This window comes from Ambystoma mexicanum, chromosome 4q, assembly GCF_040938575.1.
Source record: "Ambystoma mexicanum isolate Mex_15411 chromosome 4q, UKY_AmexF1_1, whole genome shotgun sequence".
NCBI classification, from domain to species: Eukaryota; Metazoa; Chordata; class Amphibia; order Caudata; family Ambystomatidae; genus Ambystoma; species Ambystoma mexicanum.
The window spans coordinates 818,116,735-818,144,382 of NC_090928.1; the positions used below are offsets into that span (position 1 = coordinate 818,116,735).

Genomic DNA, 27,648 nt, shown 5'->3' on the forward strand with positions numbered 1-27,648 from the left:
GTAGTAGTCTGAAACATCTGGGGAACTGAATGTTGCAGACCCCTGCTATAGTGGAAGGCGGCTTCATTAACACATCAAACACTTTTTTGTTTTTATTAACACATTCAACATACATATAACATTCATGCTCAAAGACATAAGTAGCACATACCATGATACAGATTCACTCGCAAGTTTTTTTCAAGACACATGCAATATTTGTGAGACTAGGAGACTAGGAAGGAATGGGAGCAATTGCATATACGCAGAACGATTATTATCTAATTAAGTATATACATAGAACGATAACTGATTAAACATTTGTAAAGCACATAAGTCTAGACTAAGTACTTAGTGTTGTCTAATTATGTAATTGTGTTAGGGCTACATAATTATGTACACTTGATAACATTAAAATAACAATGGACAGATTAGGTGAAAGTGCGTTGGGAGTCTGCACTGACTGTTCATAGAGGAGTTTTTGTCACCAGGGTGGTACTTGTGTAATTAAATGTTTGTGTTTTGAAGCAGAAACAAATCTGCCGAGAAAAACAGTGGATGGTAATTAGATATCGTACATACAAACAATTGAAATCTGTATATGCAGTGATCTCATGCAGAACACAGGTGTCGTTCCTCTGCCATCAACTACATTCACTTGTGACTGAGGCTGATAGAGAAATTGCCTCAGCTAGAGAGTGGGCATGGAAATCACTACAGTGCAGTATGCAGGACCCTTCCGCTTCTTCTGATCGTTTCCCTGGAATTATGTAGCATTCAGGGAAGCATAATTGTCATGCCTGCAGGCACGCGGGTGCAAGAAAAACATCTCAGTCATCATTGTCAGGACATAGAGGGCCTGATTTGCAATGCATCTTTCAATGGAATGTTCCCATTAAAACACTTTTGTGACTCAGGTCCCAACTCTATATAATCCCTGGTTATGCATTCTCCTGGTTTTATTTGATTATGTTTGTAGAGGGATCTTCGTAAGCAAATGTGGAGAAACATCTTTTATTCCCATAATTGCCCTATGATCAGATGGTATTTCATTTTATTTTGAAAATGTAACATCTTTGTTTGTTCCATTTATGGAAAATTTACATAGTATGAATGGTGTATTTAAACGATCATTAAGCAAACCAGATAAGTTTGTTTTTCAACATAAAATGAAAGTCTTACAAACAGTACATTTATCAATCAAATGGTTAGAAATTGGCCATCTACATTTCAAATTGTAAAAGTCTGAAATAGTCCATCAATTTCACTTTTATGGAAGAATTCCAATTTCGCTGGTGGTAGGGATCTAAATTGTGTGCAAATACGCTATTATGTGGTCCTACAATGTGAAGTTCAAAATAAGGACGTGGTCAGAAAATTGTAACATTGCAGTCTGTGTAGTATTATATTAATTACAAGGAATAGTTTGCTGCATTTTTAGAATGCCTGATGTTTGCAGTTATTTTATGTTCTCCAATTCAGTAGACACACCCGTATCTCCAAATAAATCTTCTCACTAATATCAAATTATATTTCCTACATTTCGCTTTAGCACATTACATGGCATCTGTTCAGCGTTTGATCCGCACCTTGCTATTTGAACATAGGAAACAACATAAACATTAAAAAAATGCACATGTGTTCAAAACATTTCAATACAACCTATTTGATTTGTGTTTTTCTGATTCATTTTTATCATTCTTTGTCATTTAAGTTAAAAAATTAAAATCACTTACTGTTTGGTATCATCCTTCATTGTCCTGTTTATTTTGTTTAACATTTTATTGTTTATGTCATTGCTTTGTTTATTTGCAAAATAAAACACATTCTGTGTAGTGGCTCTATTGTGTAAGTTTTCATTTTGTTTACAAATTGAATGTATACATTTATTTACTGTTATCCACCTTACATCATTCCACTGTTTGCATCAATGTTACAGGTTGTAGATGCTGGAACGTTCACACTTTTCATTAACTTATTGATTTCCTGATGTTTTAAAGATGTGTGATTTGTTTCACTTAATGTGAAATGGGGAAACTCTGAGATGCATTTGCTTAAATCAAAATTAATCTTTGAACTGGATTAAAATATGGCCATGAATGATTGAATGCACGGTACAATTATTGCAAAATCACACTGTGCGCGGCAGTCCCCTAGAAGTAGGAATTGGTGTACACATTGACCATATAAGAATCATACATTGGGGAGAAAGCAGACTTCACAGAACAACGTCAATTCAAAGACACTGTAATTAATTTTTGGCAAATCCAGGCTTTCTTAGCCACAGAAATCCTTAATAATGCAAAACAATTCTTGCATTCCAAAACATAAATAAATATGTGGAAAACTAGGGCTCCTCAAATTTAAAGGCTGACAAAAATGTATATCAAGCTAGCAAGAGGTCTAAACTATTTGTAGCTAAGGAATACATTTTGGTTATGGTGGCATTCATATTGCTCACTTATGTATTTTTCATTAAATGTATTTCTTATGAGTTATTAATCATTACATAATTGCTCAAAACTGTATTTCTCAAAACATTATGCATTTGATATATTTTCAAACAATGAAATAATGTTTTATAGGCATAATAGTATGTTGGCTCTTACTGTACTCATATATGTGAGGAACAAAGATGAACACATGCTATGCTGGCAAAAAGAAAGTAGATGAACATTGTTGTTTACCTCTCAATTGCCTCTTTTGGGGATAGGCAGAGTACAACATTGAAATAACATTTATATGATGTATTGCTCCCTGACAACTGTAGCACTATCTCCCATACAGACCATCACACCACCAGTTATGCCAGCATTTGTAGATGATAAAGACACACATATTATTGTTCATTGTGCACATATGTATGCCTAAAGCAACACCTAGATGTTTGGAATAAGAAGCACATTTAAACATTTTAAACAAAACAAAATATTTTATATTTGGGAGAAATATACATTTGCAAATCACTCTCTGAAACCAAACCAACTCGTTAGGACTTGATTGCACAAAGCTATGGTGATTAGCATCTGAATGTATCTGTTAATGTGGTTAGTGTAATTTCTGCCCGGCTGTGTAACGTTTTTACCATGCATATCCTGGACGTTAAGGAAAGAAAGGAAGTGGTGTTCCATGATGTCCAAGATGTACTGAAAATGTAATAGTCATAAACACCATCTCTAACATTTTAAAACAATTGCTTTTCTTATGGCTCCATCTGCAATCATGCATGTATGTAGAAAGTGAATTTCCCCTGGTATGATCCAGGTTTAGGGCCCATGGAACATCTAATGTGAGGATGCAATGGTCCTTAGTGGGGGAGGGAATGAGCAAGAAGATGAGCTGCAACTAGGATCCAATGATCACAGTAGACCAGATGGTGTTTGAGGTTCCCTGGACCGGATCAAATTGACCTGCACTGCCCTTTGTGACATACTGTCCTCATCAATCCGATAACAAAAATCTTCCAAACCTGCTCTCATGTATCTCTACAAAGAAATGTTTAGAGAACTACGAAATGACTTATCCTAATCCTGAAGCATGTGTAATCTTACAAAGTGATGGTTTGAACACAACATAATTGAAACATTTGTACTATGATTGCTGAATGATAAATCATAACAGGAGGATGCATCACATTTAGCACATAAAATAGCACAAACAACAGATCATAAACAAATCATTGAGGTGTGACACCTGATTGAGACCTGCATTTAAGTGGGGGGGGTCAAGAGTGGTAAGGGTTTTGAAGGTGACTTGGAGGAAGGAGGAGGAGGAGTGGGAGGAGGAGGAGAGCCAGGGGTAGGACTAGCGGCTACCGGCAGAAGTGCCAAAAAATGGTTGCACCCAGGGAAGGGCCTTGGGTGGCTGCTAAACTGTGGGTGGTACACTGGCAGTACTCACCTGAGTTTGTAGCCACCTGATTGGCTGAGTGTCCTTGCTCAGGTCCAAATGGACATTTAATTATGATTCTTGTGTTGTTAAGCCACTGATCATATCTAAAAGAGCCCATCTTGCTCTTTCTCTTGTACTCAATCCATCATGTATTTCCATGGTAAGCTTCACTTGACAAATTATGCTCTTTAGATTTAGCAGGTACCCCATTTCTTCCAACAGAGTGGAATGGTCAGAATTGCATTTTTTGGGAGGGTTGGTCACAATTTCTATTGTTTTCCCCATTTCATGGATTCTGGTTAAGGTTATTCAAACCTTAACCTAACTTCAGTGGCCCATGCAAAAGAACATAGCATGATCCTGGTGCTCAAAGTATGTTCTGTTTCACTTAAGCAAGCACTCATGAAAGGAAAAAGGCTGAAAGAATTTCACGTTCAGGCAATAGTATGTTTCACACATACAAAACTCTACATCTGAATACAGTGTGTGTGTTCAATGACACGTAATGAGCATGCTTACTGGGAGTCAGGATTTGGAGGATCCCTCTGGTTTATCTAGTAACAAAATAATATTTTACTCCAGCGGAAATTGCATTCAAAGGAGAAAGGTGGAAGGAAATTGAGTTTAGTAGGATAATTCAACCTTTGGAAGAGCTATCAATGCTCCCATGTGATTGAAGCTTAATAACCTAATTGCTTGGTTCACCGATGCATACGACACTGAGAATATAAATAATGCGTTGTCTAGATAATCGTTAACAGCTTTACCCCTGGATAGTATTGGTTCTGAGGGCACTTCTCATTTAGTCTGTCAGCATCAGCAAATATAATACTATGTAAAACGGATCTACAACCAACTGACAAACCACTGTATAATTTGCAATTGTTGTCTTTAGTCAGCCACCCCTTGTGTTTTCCACATCCGTTCCTCTTTTGCCTTTGAGAAGAAAATACTATGAATACACTGTCCAGTTGTTTGATGATGATTGGATCAATACTTAATCACTTTCGCTTTAGTGGGCACTTGACATTTATAGGTAACTTAATGAATGCCTTGACTGCTGCTCTCTGAAATCTCTTTTAGTCACGCCGTTTCATGTTGACTCATCATGCACACCAACATGTGCATACTTGTATACAATATATATATATATATATATATATATATATATATATATATATATATATATATATATATATATATATAGGCTAGAATGATTAAAAACTGGAGCATGATCCAAATGCAACAATTTGTAAATACGTTATGATGTTTTCAAAGTGAAGTGACTACTTGTGTAACAAAGCATTGACTGGAAAACCATTTGCTGTAGAATTGTGATGTCTGGAGAGGGTTTGAAAGTTTGAATTCAGGTGTGTGATTACACAATATGGTGTCATTTAAAAAAAAAATAGTTATTCTGCTTTTTCGATGCCTCATTTCATCAGTAATGGAAATGTTTGAGATAGTCTTAACTTAAAGTGCTAAATATATTTAGGCTTATACATAACTATCTGTTATACCAACAAATACAAGAATGACTGCCAGTTCTCTTTGATAGTGATATATGACCATAATAGGAAATAGATCAGAGGACCCTGGAGTTTGTATGGGTATCATTATATTGTGTGACATTAATGGATAACCATCCTGTAGAGGCGAGCGACAATCTCCAATGACAAATTCAGATGGCCTCCCCAAGGCATGGAATGTACCATGCAGGAACCTTGCCCTGACCAAGGCATGGGACATACCCTGCATCTCAGGAACCTTGGACAACCAGGGAGGTATGGCCAGATACTTGAGCTACCAAGAGAAAGTTCAGGGTGAGAGCTGAAAGAACCTCAGAGTCCCGTCACCTACCCGAATCTTTGAGATGTAGACATATACTCAGAAGGCCCAGTATATGGTGACATATAGTTGCCCCATCACTGATATGTGACTTCTAGTGAAGGAGCTGATCATAAAGCAGATCAGGGCAAGTGTAGAAATGCAGAGCCTGATCGAATAGGTGCAAAACATGAAAGCCCGGTCCTGAGGTTATGCTCATTACTGTGTCTTATATGCACTATGGAGCTCGAACAGAATACGCCCACAGATGCACATGCAGGACCAATATGATAGACTGGCCAAGCTGCTGGCGTTTAAAGGGCTGAGATGCCTGTGGCACTGAAAAGACTGAGGGGCAGAGATGGCGTACTATCGAGAGGAGTCCTACATCTGTTACTTGTTACCTAAGAAATGTGCACTTTACACATGGTATTGGCGTTATATGACTTATAAATTGCCTGGGGCCCCTTATCACTTGCATGTGAGCTCGGCAATATATCCCTTTCAAGTCATGAGGGCACTATTTTTCTAATAGGTGAAGTGGAGCAGGATGGAGTTGGGTGACACCCTATACTACTGGGTGGACTGCAAATAGTGAGCTGGGCGCTAGAATCGTGTGACTTTGATCGGATAAAAAAGCAAGCTAGGTGTCATGCCCTTATTACAGTTAATTGAACAAAGATGTAGCTGGGTGCGGTATCCTTGACACTGTGCTAACCAGGAAGAGGCTAGGCACTATATCCCTATGGGTGTGGTATTGTATAGGGCAATTTATGGCTGAGATTACGCTAGGAGTAAAGAACATAGAGAAACACCCTGATGCACTTTACCCATTGTGACACCTTTCACTTAGTTTCTCTCAATAAGGGACCCCCTTTTTAGTTGTAGAGAACGTCCATAGACGCATACACATATCTACCTAACCACACCCCATCTTAATACCAGATAATTATAGAATGCATTTCAAGTGGTAGCTTAGCGGTAGAAGGGGTGACCTCAATTCCAAGAGGAGTTGTGCAACTATCATAATTGAGGACCATAACAACTTATGACATTACAGATTGACTGTTCCTTACATATTTTGCATAGATCATCCCATAATAAGACAACTTATTTGAATACAGAGAAACTCTAATCCACTTAGGCACTGATCCCAACCACCTCCTTATTATCAATAAATCAAGTGAAAAATCCATAATGGCTCCCAAAACTCGGATTTACATATTCAGGTGCATTCCTTTCATCTAACAATTCACAACAGCTTAGTCTCAACATATTTCGAAAAATACGCTCAACAGTGAGATTTGGAGAGAATGTGCCTTCAATTGTACCATATGTATGATGTTCATTACACGTAATCCACAATTAAGTTACATCTGTCAAGCGTGCATACATTCATGAATAATGTAGGATGAAATGGGCATTCCAAAGTTTGTTCCAGAGATGGGCACCGGGAGGGCAAAGCAATATTTCTTCCTCTTTTTGCAGGCTTCATTGTCTAACCGAGAACCAGGAGGGCTAAGAGGAAACAATTCCCAGTGAAACAAAAGTACAATGATATAGGGAACTGGTGCAGGTGACTTCAAGGTTTTCAACCCTCATTAAGATCTGCTCTGACAAAGGAATGCACACCCATGCTGCATGGATCTATTCATGGCCCACACATGCCTATGTGTGTCTTTAACAGAGTAACACCCAGAGGATCTAGAATAAGCCTACCAGATAGTACTAGAAACACTGGATCAGAAAGCAGGCCAAGGCAGTTGGAAACAACTGCCACTAGTATAACATAGAAACATGAAGGTGTACAATGAAACACAAGTTGTTCAAGCAGCATACACCACCACTAATTTGGCCCTAAATGACGCTCCATATGACACAGACTCTGTTATGTGCAGCTTCTTCAGGCTCTGTTATGTGAAGCTCATGAGTCAGGCAAGTATGAAAAAGCAATGCATTATTCAAACATAACTTGAAGAAATCCAGTTACTTTTATCTTTGAATGTCACAAGAGTCCATCAGGCCATCTTCAAGGAACTCACACTTCAGCTTCAACTGATACTCCCAGAATTGTCTACCCATCACATTCACCCAACGTTCCCTGATCTTTCATTCATTTTCCCTCAAAAACAGTCTGTGTATCATGCAGGAAGGGCCAGTGACAGAAACACAGATCATAGGACAAGCACCCAAAATTCAATGCTAGATATAGTAGTCTTGTATTCCACTTGCATCCATTCCATCTAAAGGGGGAAGACTGCCTGTCGTTACCACCATCATCATGATGAGAACTTGAACTGGAGCCAGACAACACTAAGCAGAAAACAATTGATGTCACTTGTCTGGGGATATTGTCTCATGTCTCAGGAGTGGATAATTGTGGCTCAAAGAAGGGCTACCACTGTAGGAAGAAATAACCTAACTCTTCTTTCAACCACTTATATTATACCTCAGGATCTTAGCTATGAATCTCCAGGCTTCATACTAGAAAAGGGACAGGCTCTACACACAATAATGGCCACTGCACACTTTCACAGTTAGGCACTTTATATATATTCTATCTCATCAACAAGAACAGACAGACTATTCAACTAGGTCACATGTTACACATGAGTACATGTATAATAAACATTTTGCATTAGGCTCATGTGCAAAACACACTGTAATTCAGCCTTTTCATATGTGTTTTTCTTTCTAGCCTCAGAGCCCCTAAACGGCATTAATTTGTTATATAAGTAACAAAATAGGAATATGGTTTCAACTCTTGATTATTCTATTTCCCTTGCTTATCATTGGATGGCCTGTTAGATTATGGCCCCTTCTGCACTAAAGAGACAGACTCCCCTTCAAAGTTTTGAATCTGGCTACTCCATTAATCTTTCGGTACCTAAAAGATTAAGTTAATTATGCCCTTCATGCCCAGTCTGACACCTTGCCAATTAGCCTTTAGGAGTGGTCCTAATAAATTGTTCACCTATTTATACTCACTGCCCAAATGATTTCTGGACTCTCTGACTTTTTAGAAGGCCCCCCCTGCCCTTGGTTCACCAGCACCCTTCCTGCAGCTAGGTACATTGTGGTCCTCTCTGCCAGGGCACTGCCCCGGAAGCTCCAACTCCCAACTACACTGATCGGCATTCCAGCACAGAATCCTCGCCAAATCTCCAGCCATGCAGCACAGCCCTCCCTCTACAGGAAATCCCCTTTCCCCCTTCCTCTGCCTCTATTTTCATATTTCAAACTCCTCCTACTCTATATGATTATGTATGTTTTTTTTTTAATATTCCCCAGCCTCTTTCGTGGTGTCATCTGCCACTACCCCCCTTCCTCCCCATAGAAGTTCATGTAACTATCCAGCCCCTGGCTTTGCTGAAATTTGAACAATATTCTGATTAGCACAACATCCTCTGGCCTGGGTAATCTATTGCACTTCTCTTTTTTTCTTTTTCTTCCTTCCTCCCTGCCCTTCATAAACAAGTGTTTTATTTTCTAGGAACATCTTGCTTCTGATACATCATGCAAATTGAATCTTTCCTTGCGAAGTGCTGCCATTAACCTTTCAATTTTGCATTATATTCTGAACCTGGCAATGTTCGTGTTTGTGCACCTGGTACTATGCCAGCACTTCTGTGGCCTGCGGCATACAAATCCAACCCACTCTACTACCCCCAATGTTAAGTGTTTATGTTAAATGTTAAACTGCACACTTAAAATACTGCACACATTCTTCAGCTCCCAAATATTCGAACACCACCAATATCAAATTCCACACTCACTTTATTCAGCATGTGTTTCACACCCAATAAACAAGAGTTCCCTGCTCGGTCAAGTTATATAGCAGAGTGTGCCATTCTGGGATGCATGAGATCGTTTATTTTCCCAAGCAGATGATGCCACAGCCACGTGGGGCCGTCATCAATGGAGATAACCATGTCTTGCCTCTTTTGGTGCCTGTGGCTTCGTAGAGGTTTTGGGAACACATGCCAAGAAAGGAATAGGGCTTCAAGTTCCATCCCTATGTACTCTACAAGCACAGGGGAAGCAGCAAAAGAGATACACACAACCCAGAGAGACCCATGTGAGAAGAGGAGCTAGGACATTTTAAAACCATGTAGACTGTGGCATATGCTATCCCAGCAACGTCCACAAGTTGGTTGCATGCCAAAACTTCAGGGGGTTAGTCAAGCACCATGTAAACCTTTTATGCCTCAGTCGCTATCCCTTTTTCTATCCCTTGCTCTACTCTAACACTGACATTGATATTTCTACTACACTCCTACTCCTTGTTTTTCAATGACTACTGATAGTCTCCCATGGGCAGACCCACCTCTCCCCTCAGCCTCCTCCTCTCCTTCCCTCATCTCTGACTGTCTGTCTGCTATCCAGGAATGGTGTGCCGCCAATGACCTCTGCCTTAATGCCAGTAAGACCGAGATCTACTCATCGGCACACCCACTCCCTCCTTCCCTGCAGCTCTCTGGCCGGCCTCTCTTGGCCCTCTTCCTGCTCTCACCTGCAAGGCTAAAAACCTCGGGGACATCTTTGTTTCCACTCTCTCCTTCTCTCCTCACATCTCTGACGTCTCTTAGACGTCACACTACCAGTTGCACCTCCTCAGAGGTATTCTTCCTTTCCTCTCCTTCCCCTAGAAGCTCACTGTCTCCAGAGCCCTGGTTCTCTCTAGGCTGGACTATTGTAACAGTCTCTATCTTAATCTGCCTGCCTCTACTCTCTGCCCTCTTCAACTTATCCAGAACAGGACTGCGAGACTTATCCTTGGCCTCAAGCTCAGGGATCGTATCTCTCCAGGACTCAAATCCCTGCACTGGCTCCGAGTGGCTGCGAGGATTAAGTTAAAAACCCTCTGCATTGTCCACAAGGCTTTCTGGGGCCTGGGGCCGCATTACCTTCAACTCTCTCTTCCCAAATATCTTCCTTCTTGAGCTCTTCGCTCATCTGCCTCCAACTCCCTCAGGGTCAGTCGCTTCTCCAAGCAACAAGTTGGTGGTAGATCTCTCTCTTCAGCAGGGCCTCCCTCTGGAACAGCCTTCCTGCCTCAATGAAACTTGAAGAGAACCATCTCCGGTTCTGGAAGCACCTCAAAACCCTCCTCTTTGCCTCCGCTTTCTCTCCTTCTCTCCCCTGCTGAACTCCTGGTTGAAACTGCACTGGTTTACCTGGCCACCCCTCTCTCGTCTTGTGCCCAGGCCCTGCCAGCTGCACACCTGCACTGCCTCCCTGGCAACCCCTTGGACTGTTTCTGCATCCCTACAGTCCCCCTACCAGCACTTATGCCTGCACTTACCCCACACTTGCCACCAGCTGGCCGTTTTATTATCTTATTTATTCTACTATCCTTGTACTGCACTTTCCCCTCTGCCCTTCCCCACGCACTTTCCCTCTCCCTCCTTCCCTGCACTTGCGCAATTTGAATGACACCTAGCCTAGAAAGATCGTTGTCTGTCCTCCCTTGTTCCCCCTCCCGAGCCTCGTCGCGCCTTGAAACACTTGTGTATAGGCGTGTTATAAATGCCATATCATATCCTAACCTACTCACACTTCTAATCCACCTTTAGCTCTGGCTCTTGGACTATGTGAAGTGATTTTACGGAATTGTTAATCATATGACAGATTATGTTCTAAACAGATCATTACACAAATTAATAATACAGTCTGGAGACACTGAGCTAGAGTGGAACAGAAAACACCTATGCCTCTGCTCTGACTAAAGACTTGAAACCTGGATTACCAGGTAGCATCATTACTCTCAGCTCTGGCTATCAATCCCAATACATACAATTGAAGAGAATCCTTAGATAAGTGCCTAACTTCTGTAATATGTATGCTAATTTATATGTGAGAAATCAGTCTCTTATATTATGCAGGCAGTCAGAAGCACCTAAACTGCAGATATTCCTTCTTAAAATCCCAGCCCATTCAAATGATCTCTGACAAGGTGTGACCAATCAACATTCCGGCGCACAAGTGGTCCAGGGATGAATATCAGTTTCTAAACCATCAATCAGCCCCACACCTCCTTGTCCAATTTTAGTAATATAGAAAGAATGGCAGAATTATCTCTGATAGGTTGTGGATCGTTGGTTAGTTGCAGCACAGCAAGCATACAATTAATAACCAATGATAAAAGGGACTGCCCAGTCAAGTTCTATAAATATATCTACATTATTATTATCAAAACAGACAGATATAGCACACTACAAAATACAACCCACCCTGTAAAGAAATGCAGAGGACAGACAGTTAGAAATAAGGAAAGTGTTTGCACTCTACATACCAACAGGAGGGTAGTTGATATAGTAAATAATCACAACAGTTCAAGGATACTTAGTTTCAGCACAAAGGGAGCAACGGGCCATAAAATGTCCCTAAGGGCCTACGGAGAAGGACCAGGGGGACATAACCACAATCTACCTTCTGTTGTAGGAGTTCTTGGTGCTCGACAGGTTTGAGTCGGTTTCAGGGCACCTTGCAGCTTCTGTGACAGAATTCAAGATGGGAGACAGCTGTGAGTATCTGGCTGCAACCAGTTTGGCGAGCAAGGCTGGATGGATGGCTACAGGCAGACCTACAGGGCAGCACAGGGTCAGGAATCATCTTCTCAGTGCTGGTCGGCAGTTCTGAAGCACGGGTTGAGGCATCTCGGATGGCTTTAATGACTATGACATAACAACAGTCAGCATTGCAGTCGATTGCATTCTGTGGCATGCACTTTCACAGCAGATTCTTCCATTGAAGCTAGAAGAGGGGATAACTGACACAGAGTTACAATCATCACAGTCCACAAAATGACTTGCCTTTGAAATGGAGAAATATGTGTTGGTTTATGATTAACCGGACAAGCTCGAAGTACAAACAAGGAAGAATCTTTCCTGACTCAATTAAGAGTGTGACTCTGAAGGGTGTCAGAAAGAAAGAATTGTCAGAATAATGGAAACATGCAGACTAATTCTGTGAGCCAGTGAACAGTGTAAAAGGAGTCATACATGTGCCATATGCATGAACGTGTTACTGCGCCTTCTTCTTTCACTTGCAGTTGTCATGTATGGACCTGTTAAGGTGAAAGGGACATTTCAGAGCGTGTCTGCCAACTGTGACTGACTCAGCAAAGGAGAACAGATGTATATATACTGCCAACCTGCTTGACAGTCCATGTGACTTTTAAAATGAATATTCAGACCAAGTCTCTATTCCATTATCACAGTAGATGATTGGGTGTCCACTGGTCAAATGGCACGGGGTAGCCAGCCAGATAAATTCATCATCTACCTCATGGATCGTGAACTACTTGGATGTGTGACCTTGATATTCGAAACCCCAGAGGCAGCACCCATAAGAAGTAAAGCTGTCGAACAGTCACTCTGCTGTGAATATAATTGTTACCTGTTTCCATGTTGGATTCTCAAAGAAATCCTTCCTGAAGGAGGGACCAACTTCATGGTGTTAAATGATAGCTTAGTGAAACATGTATACTGTTCCCTATACCCTTTACATTATTTTCACACACAATGCAATAGGATTGTGAGAAATAAACAATATTTGAAAGGGCATGATTATAGTGTTGGATAGACCCTATGATTGAAGTTGTATTTCCTTTGACATGCTTCTTATTTACCTACAATGTGATGGCTCACAAGCAATTAGAGTTCAATCCCTCTGAATGTATCATTGTGAACACCCCTATTTCCTGACAGTGAGAGGTGCAATGCAGCATAAACTACAGCTCTCCACATTCAATGTAGTGCAATATCAGGCCGAGTACACTGGGACTAATAAAAACACATATAAACACACATGGTAATTGCCCAGCTCATGACAAAAGCTAATATTAGTGGCATGCTCAGACCACAGACCTTACAGATTACAATGGGAACTGGTGGCTTTAGGAGGAGTAAATAAATCGATTTATAAAACAAGTAATATGACAGCTGGACATATGGATATCATGTGTTTGTTAAGGGACCTCAATTACTTATTTCACAGAGAATCCCCTATGTAACAGTACAACAAGCTCAATATGAACCAGTTGAATACTTGCCATCATTGAGTAATCACAAATCTACTTCTTTCTACAATAAAGGAAGATGAATAGTGAGGTGAACTTCTATGTGATTGCTTTGTGGAGCTGCTAGAGATCAATCTACCCATGGCGATAAACTCTTCCTAATATGAGAAAGGAAGATTAACTTTATTATTATATGATAAGTTGCTGTATGCACAAAATGCTCACCCTTTAGAGCACATGTGAGACATTGAGGCCCACAAACCAACAACCTATTCCTCAGATCAAGGAAATCCTAATATCACACTAACACACACACAGGTATGCATGTAAACTGGCTAAGGTGTTGTGGCTGGATCCTTGCTGGTAAAATAAAAATACAAATGCCATATTCTAACTGTATCAAGTCTAAAATTAAGCATTTCAAAATATGTATACATTTCAAATACCTATGAATATGCCAGGTAGTGGCATTGAGTGCATACATTTGTATTTGCTTTCCTGGTTAACCAGGAACCCATGGTTTACATATCACCTGATGTTACCTTAAACTCCATTTGTTTGTCTTAAAAATCTGTATCTGCATCTAAAAATATTTAAATAGATCAGCAGCACGGATCAGGAATCCACCAGGGTTCCTGCAGTAAAGACAAGGATAAGCAAATTAGTAATAGGGTGCTTCCCATGATGCACAAAATATCTTTAAACTAAAACAATGGCCCTCATTCCGAGATTGGAGGTAGCAATGGTGCTATTTGCGCCATGGCCGCCTCCAATACCGGGTCCGGCACCGGTCTTGTTCAATGGGGACTTACCGGTGCAGTCCGACCTTGGCGGGACCGGTAAGTCCCCATTGAACAAACCATTCCCCATTCCCATTTGAGCCCCCATAGGGCTCAATGGGAATGGGGAGAGTTATTAGCGCCCTGGTCTCTTAGCGGGACCCGTAAGGGACGTGTGGTCAGACCACACGTTCCTTACGGTTCCCTCCAAGGGACCTCGGAATCGGGCGGTAAGGAATTACCGGCACCGGTCTCCTTACGGGTGCCCAGTATCCCTTACCGCCCGACTCGTAATGACCCTCAATCTCTTTCAATAAGATCAAGGTCGAAGCCACATCATAGTGTAGTATCCAATCAAAGACTATTGGAATTCACTATCATACATACTGAGAATGATGCAAGTGTCACTATTTCAGTTCCTTAGACCAAACACTGAGTAGCCAGTTTGTATTTGCATAAAGTCATCAAAGCTTCATTCCATACGTTTCACACACAGCACATTTATAAGCTGCATGTAAGCACTCATTTTGAGAATGGTAGTGTACCTTTAAAGAACATTAGTTTTTGGACATCATCATTCCTTCTCCAGGCAGGTAACTGTGTTTGCCTTCCCTAGAAACAAAACAATGAAGTTCCTCTTCTTCTCCTTAAACTTGACAGTCTATCACACTTTAAAAAAAAGTCAGTGCAGGACTGCACTCAATCAAAGCTTATAAACCTACAACATATGCACATAATTGGCCCTTGTATGTAACAAAATTCAGAAATTCTCTGAGGGTTGTGCATTGGTACAATGATAAATAGACACTCTCTATTAGGTCATACACTTAAGCAATATCTTCCTTGATAATTCTGAGAAGGATACTCTTTGTCTTGACTGAGTTCCAGTACACACTTCCCAGACAGAATGTCTGTCAATTTAATACTTTATAGGGTGTGTGATAATGTCACAGATGACAGTAAAGCTCAGGGTTCAACTAGTCGTCTTACTTTGTTTCATCCCTCTCAATGACTATGGCCATACCATGTATGGGTTTGATTCGTGTCAGACTAAGTTCTTCTGATGTTTGCAAATAGGTGACGGGGGGCTTAATTTTCTCATAAAACAAATTGACACTCTATTGCTACAGTTGCCATGATTATTGACATGCTGCCAACTAATGACTATCTGAACACTTTCAATTTGATTGCTTGCCCAGATAAATACTGTCATGGCTAGTTCAAAATAATCAACACACCTCATTCAGTTCAGAGAAACAACTTGTGGTTTGAAAAGGCACCCTTTACATTCTGGGGTTTTGAGAACATAATCCTAAGTGGCATGTACAATGCATGTGATGTGTAGCTAGATGCCAAATATCTGTCCAGCCTTTGTTTTCAGAACCACATGACCCACATGACCCACAGCAAGAACCATAGGACACTTCATTTGGAACGTGGTAAAAGGAAAAAGGTTGAATGCATTTGTCATGCAGATTTGTTTACATTTCTATGAATACAAACATTACAGTTTCAATTATGAAATAAAAGTAAGGATACTAATTAGATATTTAAAACATGACTATGTCATTTATCAAACATCTGTTAAAAGTTGATGTTTACCATATAATGTTTTAACAAACGACAACATCCAAAATCAAGAGAAGATCTTTCTTGCATTTCCAGAAAAAGAACTACTCATTTGCCTTGTTAATTGTCAAAATTCCCAAAATATTCATCCAGTTATGTTGACAGTTGTCAGCCATTTGGATGCGTTCTTGGTGAGGACGTATTTTCTATACATCCATCAATTATGTGTAACCTCTGCTGATTTTGCAAAGGTCATGGTCATGCGATCTTGGTCAACTTCTTGTTCTACTTCTGCAATGTTGACCTGACAAGTATACACAATGTTCCCTTTGTCACAAGATGGTTTTCTTAATTGTATTATGTTAGAAATAAGTGAGGTATAATTCAGAGTTACTCAGAGTAGCCTCTTTGAATCACCTTCTCTTGGTATAAGTTGGGTGCAAGTCAGACTTAATCTGGGTACGCCCTTTGTAAATGAGATACATTTTGAGTGCACAACTACTACTATACCATCAAATGGTAGATCAAATGATAGGGTGGAAGATAGTTATTCATGTCCTGGCTTTATCCTGTAACATGGATCCAGCAGATCTTCCTATCAAAGAAGTAAACAAGAAGAACCAGGAAACCTTTTTTTTGACCAGTTGGATATTTAGAACTATTTCAGAATCACCTTTTCTTTTTAGTTCTGAAATAGGCAGAAGGGTAAATAACCCCATATCAACAAAGACATGTGTGTCATGTTAGGTCTCTTATTACAATGTTTTTAAAACATAGATAACCATTTCTAAAGTAACAAGAATCTGTAACGATTGCAGGCTGTCAGTGTGATGTACACACATATCTGGATTAGAAAGGAATGTAAGGGTAAAACAGGACTGCCAAAATAATACAAAGCATTACCTGACAAAATGAAAAACCTATGAATATGTATACACTGACAAAATATGAAGGAAAAAAGGAACTAAAGGTGAACACATAGAATGGAAAACATATATGAAAACAGTATATTAATAATCCCTCAGAAATTACACTAGTGCAAACACCAAGCTTGAAGGTACCCAGGTAGACATACTACCTGACCCTGGGCAAGGCCATTGGATTTTACACTTAAACATTCAAATGCAATCTTAGCAGGCAGTTGGAGAAGAGCAATCAAAACAGAACAGGAATGATGTGGTCCAAAGATCACACTCTTCTGATGAGAAAAGGCAATGGACTGGAACACATTCTCCTAATGATAACACATAGGAGGCAGGAAGTCCAGTAAATAGAGCATTTTCTCATCTTTAAGCAATGATAAATGCAAGACTTGCACATCGGTACAAAATTCATAAAGAAACTGCAGAGATTTAAACTTCTTGGAAAATCACAATTGGACCGTGCATGAAGAGCTCAGTTATCTTGGGTGTGACTGAAGTGCCAAGGAGACTCAAGAGTGAAACTCCAACACGTTGCTCAAAGTTTTAGTCGGGGACTGTTAACAAGTGATGACAGAGCGGACAACCAAAATTCAACCTGAGATACGAGGACCTGTAATTCGACGGGGATTACTTTTTCCCACATTGTATTCCACTTGTGAAGAGAAGTGAAGTGCAGCAGTGTCTAGACTAAGATCCTCTATGAATACAATACATTTGAAATAAGAGATACATTCAATTCAAAACACAGTGTTGCCTATAAGATCTTTGTTGCCTATAAGATCTTTAGGCAGCAATATTTTACTCAATAGATTTGGGAGTAAAGGATTTTCAGGGAGCAAAACAAGAATTTCTCATTAATGACTGTTTATTTTCAAGCACACAGTTATTATACAAAATAGATATTTGTGTTGTAAAACTTACTTTTCAGATAGTCAGCTAAAACTGCATAGCTGGAAGAAGGGCTGTGCATCGTTAACCCTCTCGTCTTGATCATTGCATTTCTTCTGAACGCTAATCCTGAACTATACATGATCATTGCAAAATGCCTGACACAATCCAGCAATCCATGGGATTTGGAGGCAGTGATTGTTAGGGCATATTTCATTTTAAAGTGAGTAATATTTAATTTGTGCACATTCGTAATCTCATGCTGCTTACTTTGAATCTCTCTTAACCCCTTTAACATGTTCCGGACCCACATGTGGCCTTCTGATTTACTATTTTAAGGTGGGGTGGCACTGCCTAGTGTATGCTTGAAAGTAGCAGCAGAATAAAGAGGAACGCTCTGTCTATTTGGAATGCACTACATTCAAATGCATCCTTAGTGAACTTGAAAAGGAATCTCTCCATGCACAAGTGACTCTGATTAAACATTCATGTTTACCAAAGGCTCTAAACCTCACATACTATTTCTCCAGTCATTGCTTCTTTGCATGGACCCTGGCTTGTGATTAAGAAATAGATGTCTTTAAAAGAGCAGCAATGAATGCCCCGACCTTCCACAGGAAAGGTCCCCGAGAGTTCATTAAAATAGGAATAACAATATGTTTGTCTTCCAAATGATTGAAAAGGTCATTTAGAAATCCTTAACGCAGGGCTTTGCCCTTAATTGCTCCAGTCACTGGAAATGGTTTGGGAAGAGGAAGTGAGGTAAGGGATAATCAGTCTTTTAAGAACCGTAGAGGAGACGCTATCGGGACATGACGAATGGCTACTTGGGTGCAGCCATGCATTCAGTTCCTTAATGCTTTTACACGCATTCAAGAAAAAAAACTTTTAATTTTCCTTCATTACATGTCATCAACTCAATTAACCATTCTATTTGTAGTAAAATGACTGCAAATTACTGCTTTTTCATTTCGGCTTGCCTGGAGATTTCTACCTCTTAGCACTAATTTGTTTACCTTGCATTGCGTTTTCTCCTGTCGCTCACTTCTCCCCCGCTTAACCCTTCTTTCACCTTTTCTCATTGAGCTTCTTTCAATAGTCCATATTACCTCTCTTTTTCACTTTTGCGTTTTAACTCTTCATTCGTTTTTTTCTACAGCACTGCTTTCTTCTGCATGTCTTCAAACACTTCCCTGTGTCAGACCTACCTCACCATTTCCCTGCCCTGCCTTGCCTGCCAACCTCTCATACATTCCCCTGTCCGTTTGTTTATTTTTGTTATGTTTATATTCTGTCTCCCAAGCTCTAGACATCATGTGCCCTTTCTGTTTACATCCTTTCTCTTTACATCTTCATTCGTTATTCTGTTTTTATCTTCATTCACTTTCACACCCATCTCCGATATATTGCACTTTTGATTTATTTATCTGTATTTTCCAACAATTACTTCTCCTCTGGCCAGTTTACTGGCGTTCTTTTTCCTTTTTTCTCACCTTCTCCATCATTAGACATGTTTCCTCCCTCTCCTCAATGATCCCAATGTGCTTTCTTTTTCGGTTTTGCTCCCATGTTACTTCTGTCCTCCTTTGCTTCCAGCACCCATTGCCCCTTTTCATAAAATTCCCTCTGCCCCAACCCATCACTTTCTCTCTCTTTCTCCCTCTCGCTAACTCCTTCCCTGTCTGTCTCTCTACATTTCTACATATCTCTCTCTTCCTCCCTCACTCATAATCTCTCTTTATTGCCCTCCTCTTAGGTCCTCATCTCTTCCTCTCCTCTCTTACATACAGACACTGTAATTTGCTTTCTGTATCTTTCACAGTGACTACTGCTAGGTTAATTTCTCTTTCTGTCCCGTCCCCTCTCTCACTCACTCTCTCTCTCTATTGCTCTCTTTACTACTCCCATCTGCATCCTTCCCTCTCTTGTTGCCTCTAGCATTCTATCTCCATCCACACTTTCTCTCCATCACACACACACACATATCCTTTCGCCCTCTCCCCTTGGCCTTTATCTGCCAAGTAACCCACGTCATTTCCTGTATTCTATCTCTCTTCCTAACTTACATATCCCTACTTTATCCCCTGTCTCTCATGCAGCAACATAAAGTTAACTTGAAATGTTTCATTGTTCATTGTGTTCGCTAACATTCCAACATGGCCGACTAACATTCAGCATATTTTGCTTTTTTATTTTGCTGACAAAGTTGCATTGATGAAAGCTGACTTGCAAGGTAGATGACACCATGTGTATACATCGAGACTAACCGCTCCCCGTCCTCAGTGCATGCTTGGATATGCAAACTCTTATGTGCACAGATCCTCCCCACTTCCCTCCAGAAAACCATTACTGGGATATGTTTTGGAATGAAGGTTTCCTGTCTTGAACCCGTCGTCTGGTGAATACCTTGTTGCACTTAACAGCCCTTCCCCTTAACAGTTGTGTTTCTCTACAGTAGTCTCTGAGTACGTTGACAGAGCTTACGGTAGCTATCATTCCCTGTTGTGTGTTCCCATTCGGCATGCCCGTTTATTAGCAAATGGAATCGCAGAATATTGAATGTCACTCTTTGCAAGCAACCCTGCAGCAAGATTTGGATTTGATATGCCTACGGAACTTGCTTTGCGGACTTACATCTTGTTGAAAACCTCCAATAATTTCGCTATCGCTTGATTACATTGCTATGGTGTCCACTTGAAACACAGAAACCCAACACCACAAAGCAAATGTGCAGTTCTAGAACAATTTACAATGACCTACAAATAAAGAGGACTGCACAAGGCAGTGCCATTCTACAATTATATCTCCTCATTGAATCGAGTTCAAGAACTCTTGCAACATGGCGGCTGAGCTACCAAGATCCAGTGCTTCATTTTCTGCCGTGCCACGTGAGCAGGAACTTGGAGGCCCTTAGGGTACGAATCATGGAATATGTGCCCCGGCTCAAAGCGACTTTGCACTGCTGAAAAGTGACTTTGCACTACCGACACAAACCCTGATTCATGGGAATGAGCAAAGTGCATTTTTGCCCCGCAAAGTCAGGGCAAAGCCATTTTGAACTGCAGAAATGACTATGCGCTGACTTTGCCCATGCACTGCAAAAATACACTTTGAACGGTTCCATGAATCAGGGGTTGTGTCGCCAGTGCAAAGTCACTTTTCAGCAGTGCAAAGTCACTTTTCAGCAATGCAAATTCACTTTGAACCGGGCAAATATTCCATGAATCGGGCCCTTAATGTCAAAGAGCTATTCTGCAATCAGCAGGTTCAGAGCACGCCACGCGAGTGATCATGTGTTTGCCCTTGAAACTGGCTTGTTGTGAAAAGGGTTGAAGCGCTTGTTTGAGATACTTAACCAAAAAGGATGCCTAGCCCAGTGAAATACGATCGTTTTATATGTGGAACAATTCCTGGGTAAAAATATGTTTGTGTGTCCCCTCGAATGTTATAAATGCTTATATTTGCTATTGAAAGACGTGGCACGTAACCTCCCCCACCCCGCCCCCCATCCCGTTGAAATGTACAGGGCCACCTTAGCGAGGTGCCCCCACAGTTCAACGACTACTGACATTACCATATTCTCTACCCAGTGTGATCACTTCACACACTACTAAAATGCACAATACCCATATATCTGGTTCAACAACCCTGCTGACTGAACTCCCCGGCCCCTTCTAGTTGCGGACAAATCCTGCATGCCTGTTCGGAAATGACGTTGCTCTTAAACAGGCGGAAACACGATCCATTTGTGAATATACAGATGGTTTTGATAAAAGTCCCCTTTCAAACTATGACTGACCTTTCCAAAGCGATACTTGAAAGGGACACGATAATGTAGCAAATGTCGTGTGTGCTCCGCGCAGACGACGGCGTCTCAAAGCCGCCTTTCTGTGCAATCTAACCTCCCTTTTTCTGTTTTTGTTTCCCGTTAGGACCCAGCACGACATGTCAAGAGGATTCATGCGCTAACCAGGGTGTGTGCTTGCAACAGTGGGATGGATTCAGCTGTGACTGCAGCATGACCTCTTTCAGCGGCCCACTGTGCAACGACCGTAAGTCATTCTTGGCATGCTCTTTTCCAGCCATGTTGCTGCAGGGCAGAGTTGCAGGCAAGTGTCTGAGCCGCGGACTTTCCCTCGCATCGAGTAATAACTGGAACTGGAGTAGACCCAGCGCGGCTGAAGCTGGAAATACATAGGCGCGCTTTGAGACTAGTGTTTACATCTCGGGTTATGACGCACAGCAGACGTTTCCACGGTGCATCCATTTTAAGTACTTTTGTCATACCTTTGCCTGGTCGTTTTTTCACTTATGAACTCGGCAAGAGATTGCAGAAGTCTATCAAGTTATTGCAGTCTCACTGTATTTTAAAACTGAACGGGTCTGCTTCATCCAGTTCAAAAAACGCGTTGTGAATCAGGGCCACCATCTTTAAATGTGAGCACAATATCATAATGCACGTTGAAGTGTTTTTTTTTTTCTTTCCTGTGCTCTTTCGAATAATTGCTCTATACAACCTCATTGATAAAATGACTGTGAAATAGAGGGACACGCCCCCGGTCACCTGCAGCAGTAAGAACAGACTTCCTGTGAATACCTACACGCCACACTGGTTCGTTAGTGTTGTAGTTTTGGTTGTTGTGCTTAGATTCTTTTGTGGTCAGTGTGATGTACACTGGATTGACTTCGGTAGGTGGCTGTCACTGAGTCATCTCTACTTTGGTTCCAAAGTGTCCAAAAGATGGCTGTCCATTGTGTGATTATTTTTGTTTGCCAACCTGTGCAGAGCACGGGGTCTGCTCTTTGAACATGCAGTGCTTTCTCCAAAGTGTTCCCCTGAAATTTCAGCACAGTTAGAATCTATGACTAGGCCTATTTCTGCTAGGTAATATCCATGTTTTCGTTTTACAAATATCACGTCAGATATGAATCGGATTGTAATATAAAGGTTCTGTTGCTTTGTATATGGTGTTTAAAGGCACAGGAAAGCATCATTGAGATACATTTAACAATTCCTCACACAGCTGTGATCTCTACCTCAAAACGACCAATGAGTGTCATCGAGAAGAAAAAAGAATACTTGAGTTTAAAATGAGGACCATATTTTTTCCCTAAAAAAACCTACGATGGTCTGCAACATGCAGTGTACCTTTAAATATAGCCTGCATGCATAACTGAAGAAATGATGACTAAAATCTTCCTAGAATGAAATAATAGCCGTGGAAAGTTTGCATATTGTATATTCAGGTGTTCCACGATTGTGTGGAAGTTTCACTTTGACTGGTGATTGTCTGTAGTAGCTTTTTTGGAGAATCTAAAATTTTAGCATACATTCAAATTGAAGCACAGTTCGAAATAGAAACCTCAGTCTTGAAGAACTGTCCACACTTGACCTCAGGAGCACACAATCAAAAGATGAAGAGATTACACCAATAACACCGATCATCTAAATGTAGAGAAAAAAGAAAATGTTGGTTCATGGCTTGTTATATTTCTGAAACAAGGTCGGCATCAGGGCCTTTCAAAACTGTCAGTTGAAAGGAGCTTTGCTCCTCACAAAGGCCCCTAGCCACTGCCCTAATGTTGCAAATTAGCAGCCCTATGACACAAAAATATATTCCTCTCTATATTACTATCGTTCAGGGGCTTTAAATGGGTGCTTGGCAGCGCTAGCATTACGAGCTGCGTTTGCTGGACCCTTCGGGCTGTAACTTCCCTTGTGGTACAAAGTATTCTTATCACCCGGTTGTCTTTTAACACAGGTTTCTTCACATCAGCACCTACAACGACTGCTATCATTCCTGTACCTCTGTAACTAAGTAAGCTCTTACAAGTAACAGCACCTCAATGCCCCTGGGCTGTGTGCGCGCTATATAAATATAAATAAATAAACTGACAACGAAGGATTTATAGCTCTTCTGTTGTCATTTAGTGTTTTAGCTCCCTGCTGGCTGGCCGTCTTGTGATAATCAATGACTATTAACCTTAAATGTGTCTCTATTATAATACAGGCACCCCACGGATACCTCAGACTGTTTTCCACTCTAAGCTGGAGGGGGTGGGGGTGCAACTATCATGTTGAAATGGGACCTCATACATCTTCAACTGGTCCTGTTTTGAAAGATGTATATTATTTTATTTGTAAAACGAAAAACCCCTCTGAACAGAGCAAGAAAGATTAATTGAGTAATGATACCTCAGGCACCACCTCAAATGACAAGGCATGCAGATGTTTCAGCGTTTTAAGCAAAAGGATCACAAACCTGTTTCTAAATACTGGTCTGCATTACCTGTTTCTAAAATTTGGTTAAGGCAGACATCACAGTCATCAAGTAGTTATAAATTCATCAGAAAACAAAAGGTTCCAGTCAACAAGGTGGGGGAGATTTAGGGCAATTTAATTAACTAGTAGTGGGGATCAGAGGTGACTTAGGGAACCACAGCACACGTAATGTTGTGACACATACCAAAATACTCTGTGAGTCTCTGGGTCTCAGAGCTCACAACATGTGCAGAGTGAAATGGTACTGGAGCCGATGAGTCATTGACAAAATCTCAACAAATGTAGCTACATTTGAGAAGAAGTGGAAGAGGACATTTTCGTATAGAAACAAGAGGGGAGGGGGTGCTGTGTTGTTTTGCAAGGGTTTTGCAGAGTGTGTAGAAAATACAGTTACATAGTTTGTGTTCTTGTTACCTTAATTAAAAATGTATCTTGTTTTCCAAATCTTAAATATAGGTAGTTGCTCTTGAGGTCAATCAATGTCTCGGACACTCAACTAATCTTTCCTAAAATCCTTGTGAAAAATTGAATGTGTGACATCCAATTTACATATACTTTGTGCTCTTGCACCTTAAAGCATCGCATGTGCTAAAAGGAATTACCACTAGGAATCTCAGACCCAAATAACCAGACAGACTCAAAGAATATGGCAAGTACTTTATTATCAGTTCAAAATAAAGTAGGGCAATCTGGCGAACAACAAAGAACAACAAAGTGTAGTCCACATACTCACACTAAAGTTTTGATTATACAAAGGCTTTATACCTCAATTTATTTCAGCTATGACAGTCAAAGAACATTTCTTGTTAAACTCCTACACACAACAGTTTCAGCAAGGTCAGAAGGATTTTTGGCATTGCGTTATTTTAATTTGTATACATTTTTCAATGTGAAGAGATAGAACCCAAAGACACTTTACTATTTACAATTTTGTTTTCAATACAAATGGTTACAATCCAATCCACTGAACTGGATTTTGGTGAACAAACAACATGTTTTGCTTTTGGTGAACGACATATTAATCTTTCCAAATACAATATGAACATAGAACAGAGCAGGCAACGATTTCTTCACAAACTCAGTGTCCACTCGATACACTGATATATGTTCTTTGTTCACCAAAATTTGCGCTGTTCTATGTTCACATTGTATTTGGAAAGTTTAACATGTCGTTCAACAAAAGCAAAACATGTTGTTTGTTCACCAAAATCCAGTTCAGTTGATTGGATTGTACCCATTTGTATTGTATACAAAATTGTAAATAGTAAAGGCCAAAAATCCTTCTGACCTTGCTGAAACTTGAAGTTATTGTTTGTTGTTTGTTGGAGTATAACAAGAAATGTGTGTGTGATCTTTCACCCTTATTTTTGTGACTGTATAAAAGTATACACCCACCTGGGCATATCAGGACCTAGCCAGGTGCCCTTTTCTGACTTTTCTCTCAGCTATGACGTCAACCTACATGGTAAACTGTAAAACCTATTAAAGGGAGGGATTGGATAAGGGAATATATCTATCTATATATCATATAAGTATTAGTAATATTGCTGGATGCCCCTTATCTAGTAGTCACGCCTTGAACCACCTCTAAATACATATAATACTGATTATAGCAGAATAAAAGCAGCGGGTTGGCCTGTGCAACCTTGTATAGCATGCTGTTACATAGACACTCTGATTGGTTGGCATGCCCTCCCAACCTTGGACTTTCAGCTCGTTAACAGCATGCAGGAAAAACAAAACTCAGGTTCAGAGAGCAATGTCAGACTATTACCCACTTTCCAAATTAGTCCATCATCTCTCCTCAGTCAGGCCCTAAGCCAAGGATTCTTCTTTATAGTTCACGGTGCAGCCTGTTCTCTGTTCTGGGGCCTCTAAGGGAGTGGAGGTACACCATTATCTTCATCTAGAGCTTAATGATTAGTCCTTGTTTTTGACTTCTGAATCACGTGTGAGGAGACCACAATTGTGTCCATTTGAACCTTTTATTTACTGCTAATTGATTTAATTAAGCTGGGTGTCATTGCGCTTCTTGGCCTCTAGACACTTGCTCATTCCACCTGGCATATGCATTTTGCATCTGTGATTGTCCAATACTTGCCACTTGCAGGTGTTTTTTTTTTTTTTTTGCTTAATCTAAGAGAAATATGTTTTATGTACATGGCTTATCCTCTTGACTCTCTTCCTGCCTTGCAATGATTCATTGATGTAGCAATTGTCACTGTTCATTTAATTTACTGAATAAGCACCATTACATGTGTAAGAGGGCTATAATATTGGTAATATTCATACATCTGTTTTTATATTTACCCCCAACATTTTAGATTGAATGGGGTCTAATTACTTCTGCGGATGATAATAATGCATTGTGTACAGATTTGCAGCATGCAAACACACATCTGCTAACATTCATGTGAAACTGGCATGTTATTTTCATGGTCCACACAAATGGTACAGCATCGGAGTAGGGAACATCCCAAACTGGTGTTCCATGCAAGGCATAGTGCCTCAGTAAGGGCCCCAAAAAGGGCTTGAAGAACTACATTCTGCCAAATCGGCAAGACAACACTCATTTCTTGCCAGGAAACCTTCCTGAATATGTACCACGACTTCAACACGTTGTTCAGTTTCTGATTGAAATATCTTCCAGTCTGGGTCTTGCTTTTCATTTTCAACTATCATGACCTCAACCATCAATGCTGTATAAGGCTAAGGGTGACAGTTTGAAATCCTTTGAAGAACTCAAATGCTGTCTCTTGCCAAAGGTCAAGAGTAATATCCCTTCTAAATTTTCTGAATGGGCAACAGGAGGGCCTCATCTTTAGAAATGCAACAGTTCTAACCGTCTGGAGGTGGGTGCAGGGGAATCTCTGTTGGCACCATCAATGTCAGGATCAGGCAGATCTCCCAGTAGCAAGGCAAGAGAATCAGCTAAAGGGCTGCCCAGAAAGAAAAATCTGCTCATATGCATGGCTTTTATGAGGGAATGCATAGGACAAAAATGCTGCACAAATCAAGACTGCAAAATGAAGTGATAAATATCATATTAGGGAATATGAGACACACACTTGCTATAACAGGGTCCAGATTAGATGAGAATGGAAAAGCAATACGGTATTTGCAGGCAGGCATAGGGAGGCTTGGTTGGTGGCCACACACATACTTGAATACCTGTACAATTGCCACATAAATGAAAAGCTCAGTCTTAAATGCTTAATTGAGGATATTAAGGGGGCTGATATCCTGGCCAGGACTCAGAACCTTCTGGCACATATTGGCCCTGACAAGCAAGCCACTGGCATCCTGCATGACCACGTGCATAGGGTTGGCCATAACAAGTATTTGGCTGGTGGTGCCACCAAAGACATTCTAAAGAAAATGAATTCCTTCACAGTGATGGAGAATATCTCACATCCCTGATGGCTATTTTATTTCAAGTGTATGACCTATCTCTGTTCTCTAGTCACTTGTCTTGCTCATGTAACA

The 27,648-nt window shown here is 40.6% G+C and overlaps 1 protein-coding gene across 23 annotated transcripts in view; it reads left to right on the forward strand.

The window, feature by feature from the left end:
* The window catches only part of NRXN1 (neurexin 1), a 2,019,102-nt gene that overhangs the window by 1,442,637 nt on the left and 548,817 nt on the right, over window positions 1–27,648 (forward strand). For 13 of the 23 annotated variants that reach the window (XM_069608382.1, XM_069608384.1, XM_069608385.1 and 10 more), the window contains one exon: window positions 21,812–21,931. In XM_069608382.1, the coding sequence (XP_069464483.1) occupies window positions 21,812–21,931 (120 nt within the window). Of the gene's footprint in view, window positions 1–20,085; window positions 20,113–21,811; window positions 21,932–27,648 lie in introns of all 23 variants that reach the window. The other 10 variants (XM_069608380.1, XM_069608381.1, XM_069608367.1 and 7 more) reach the window with 1 other exon arrangement.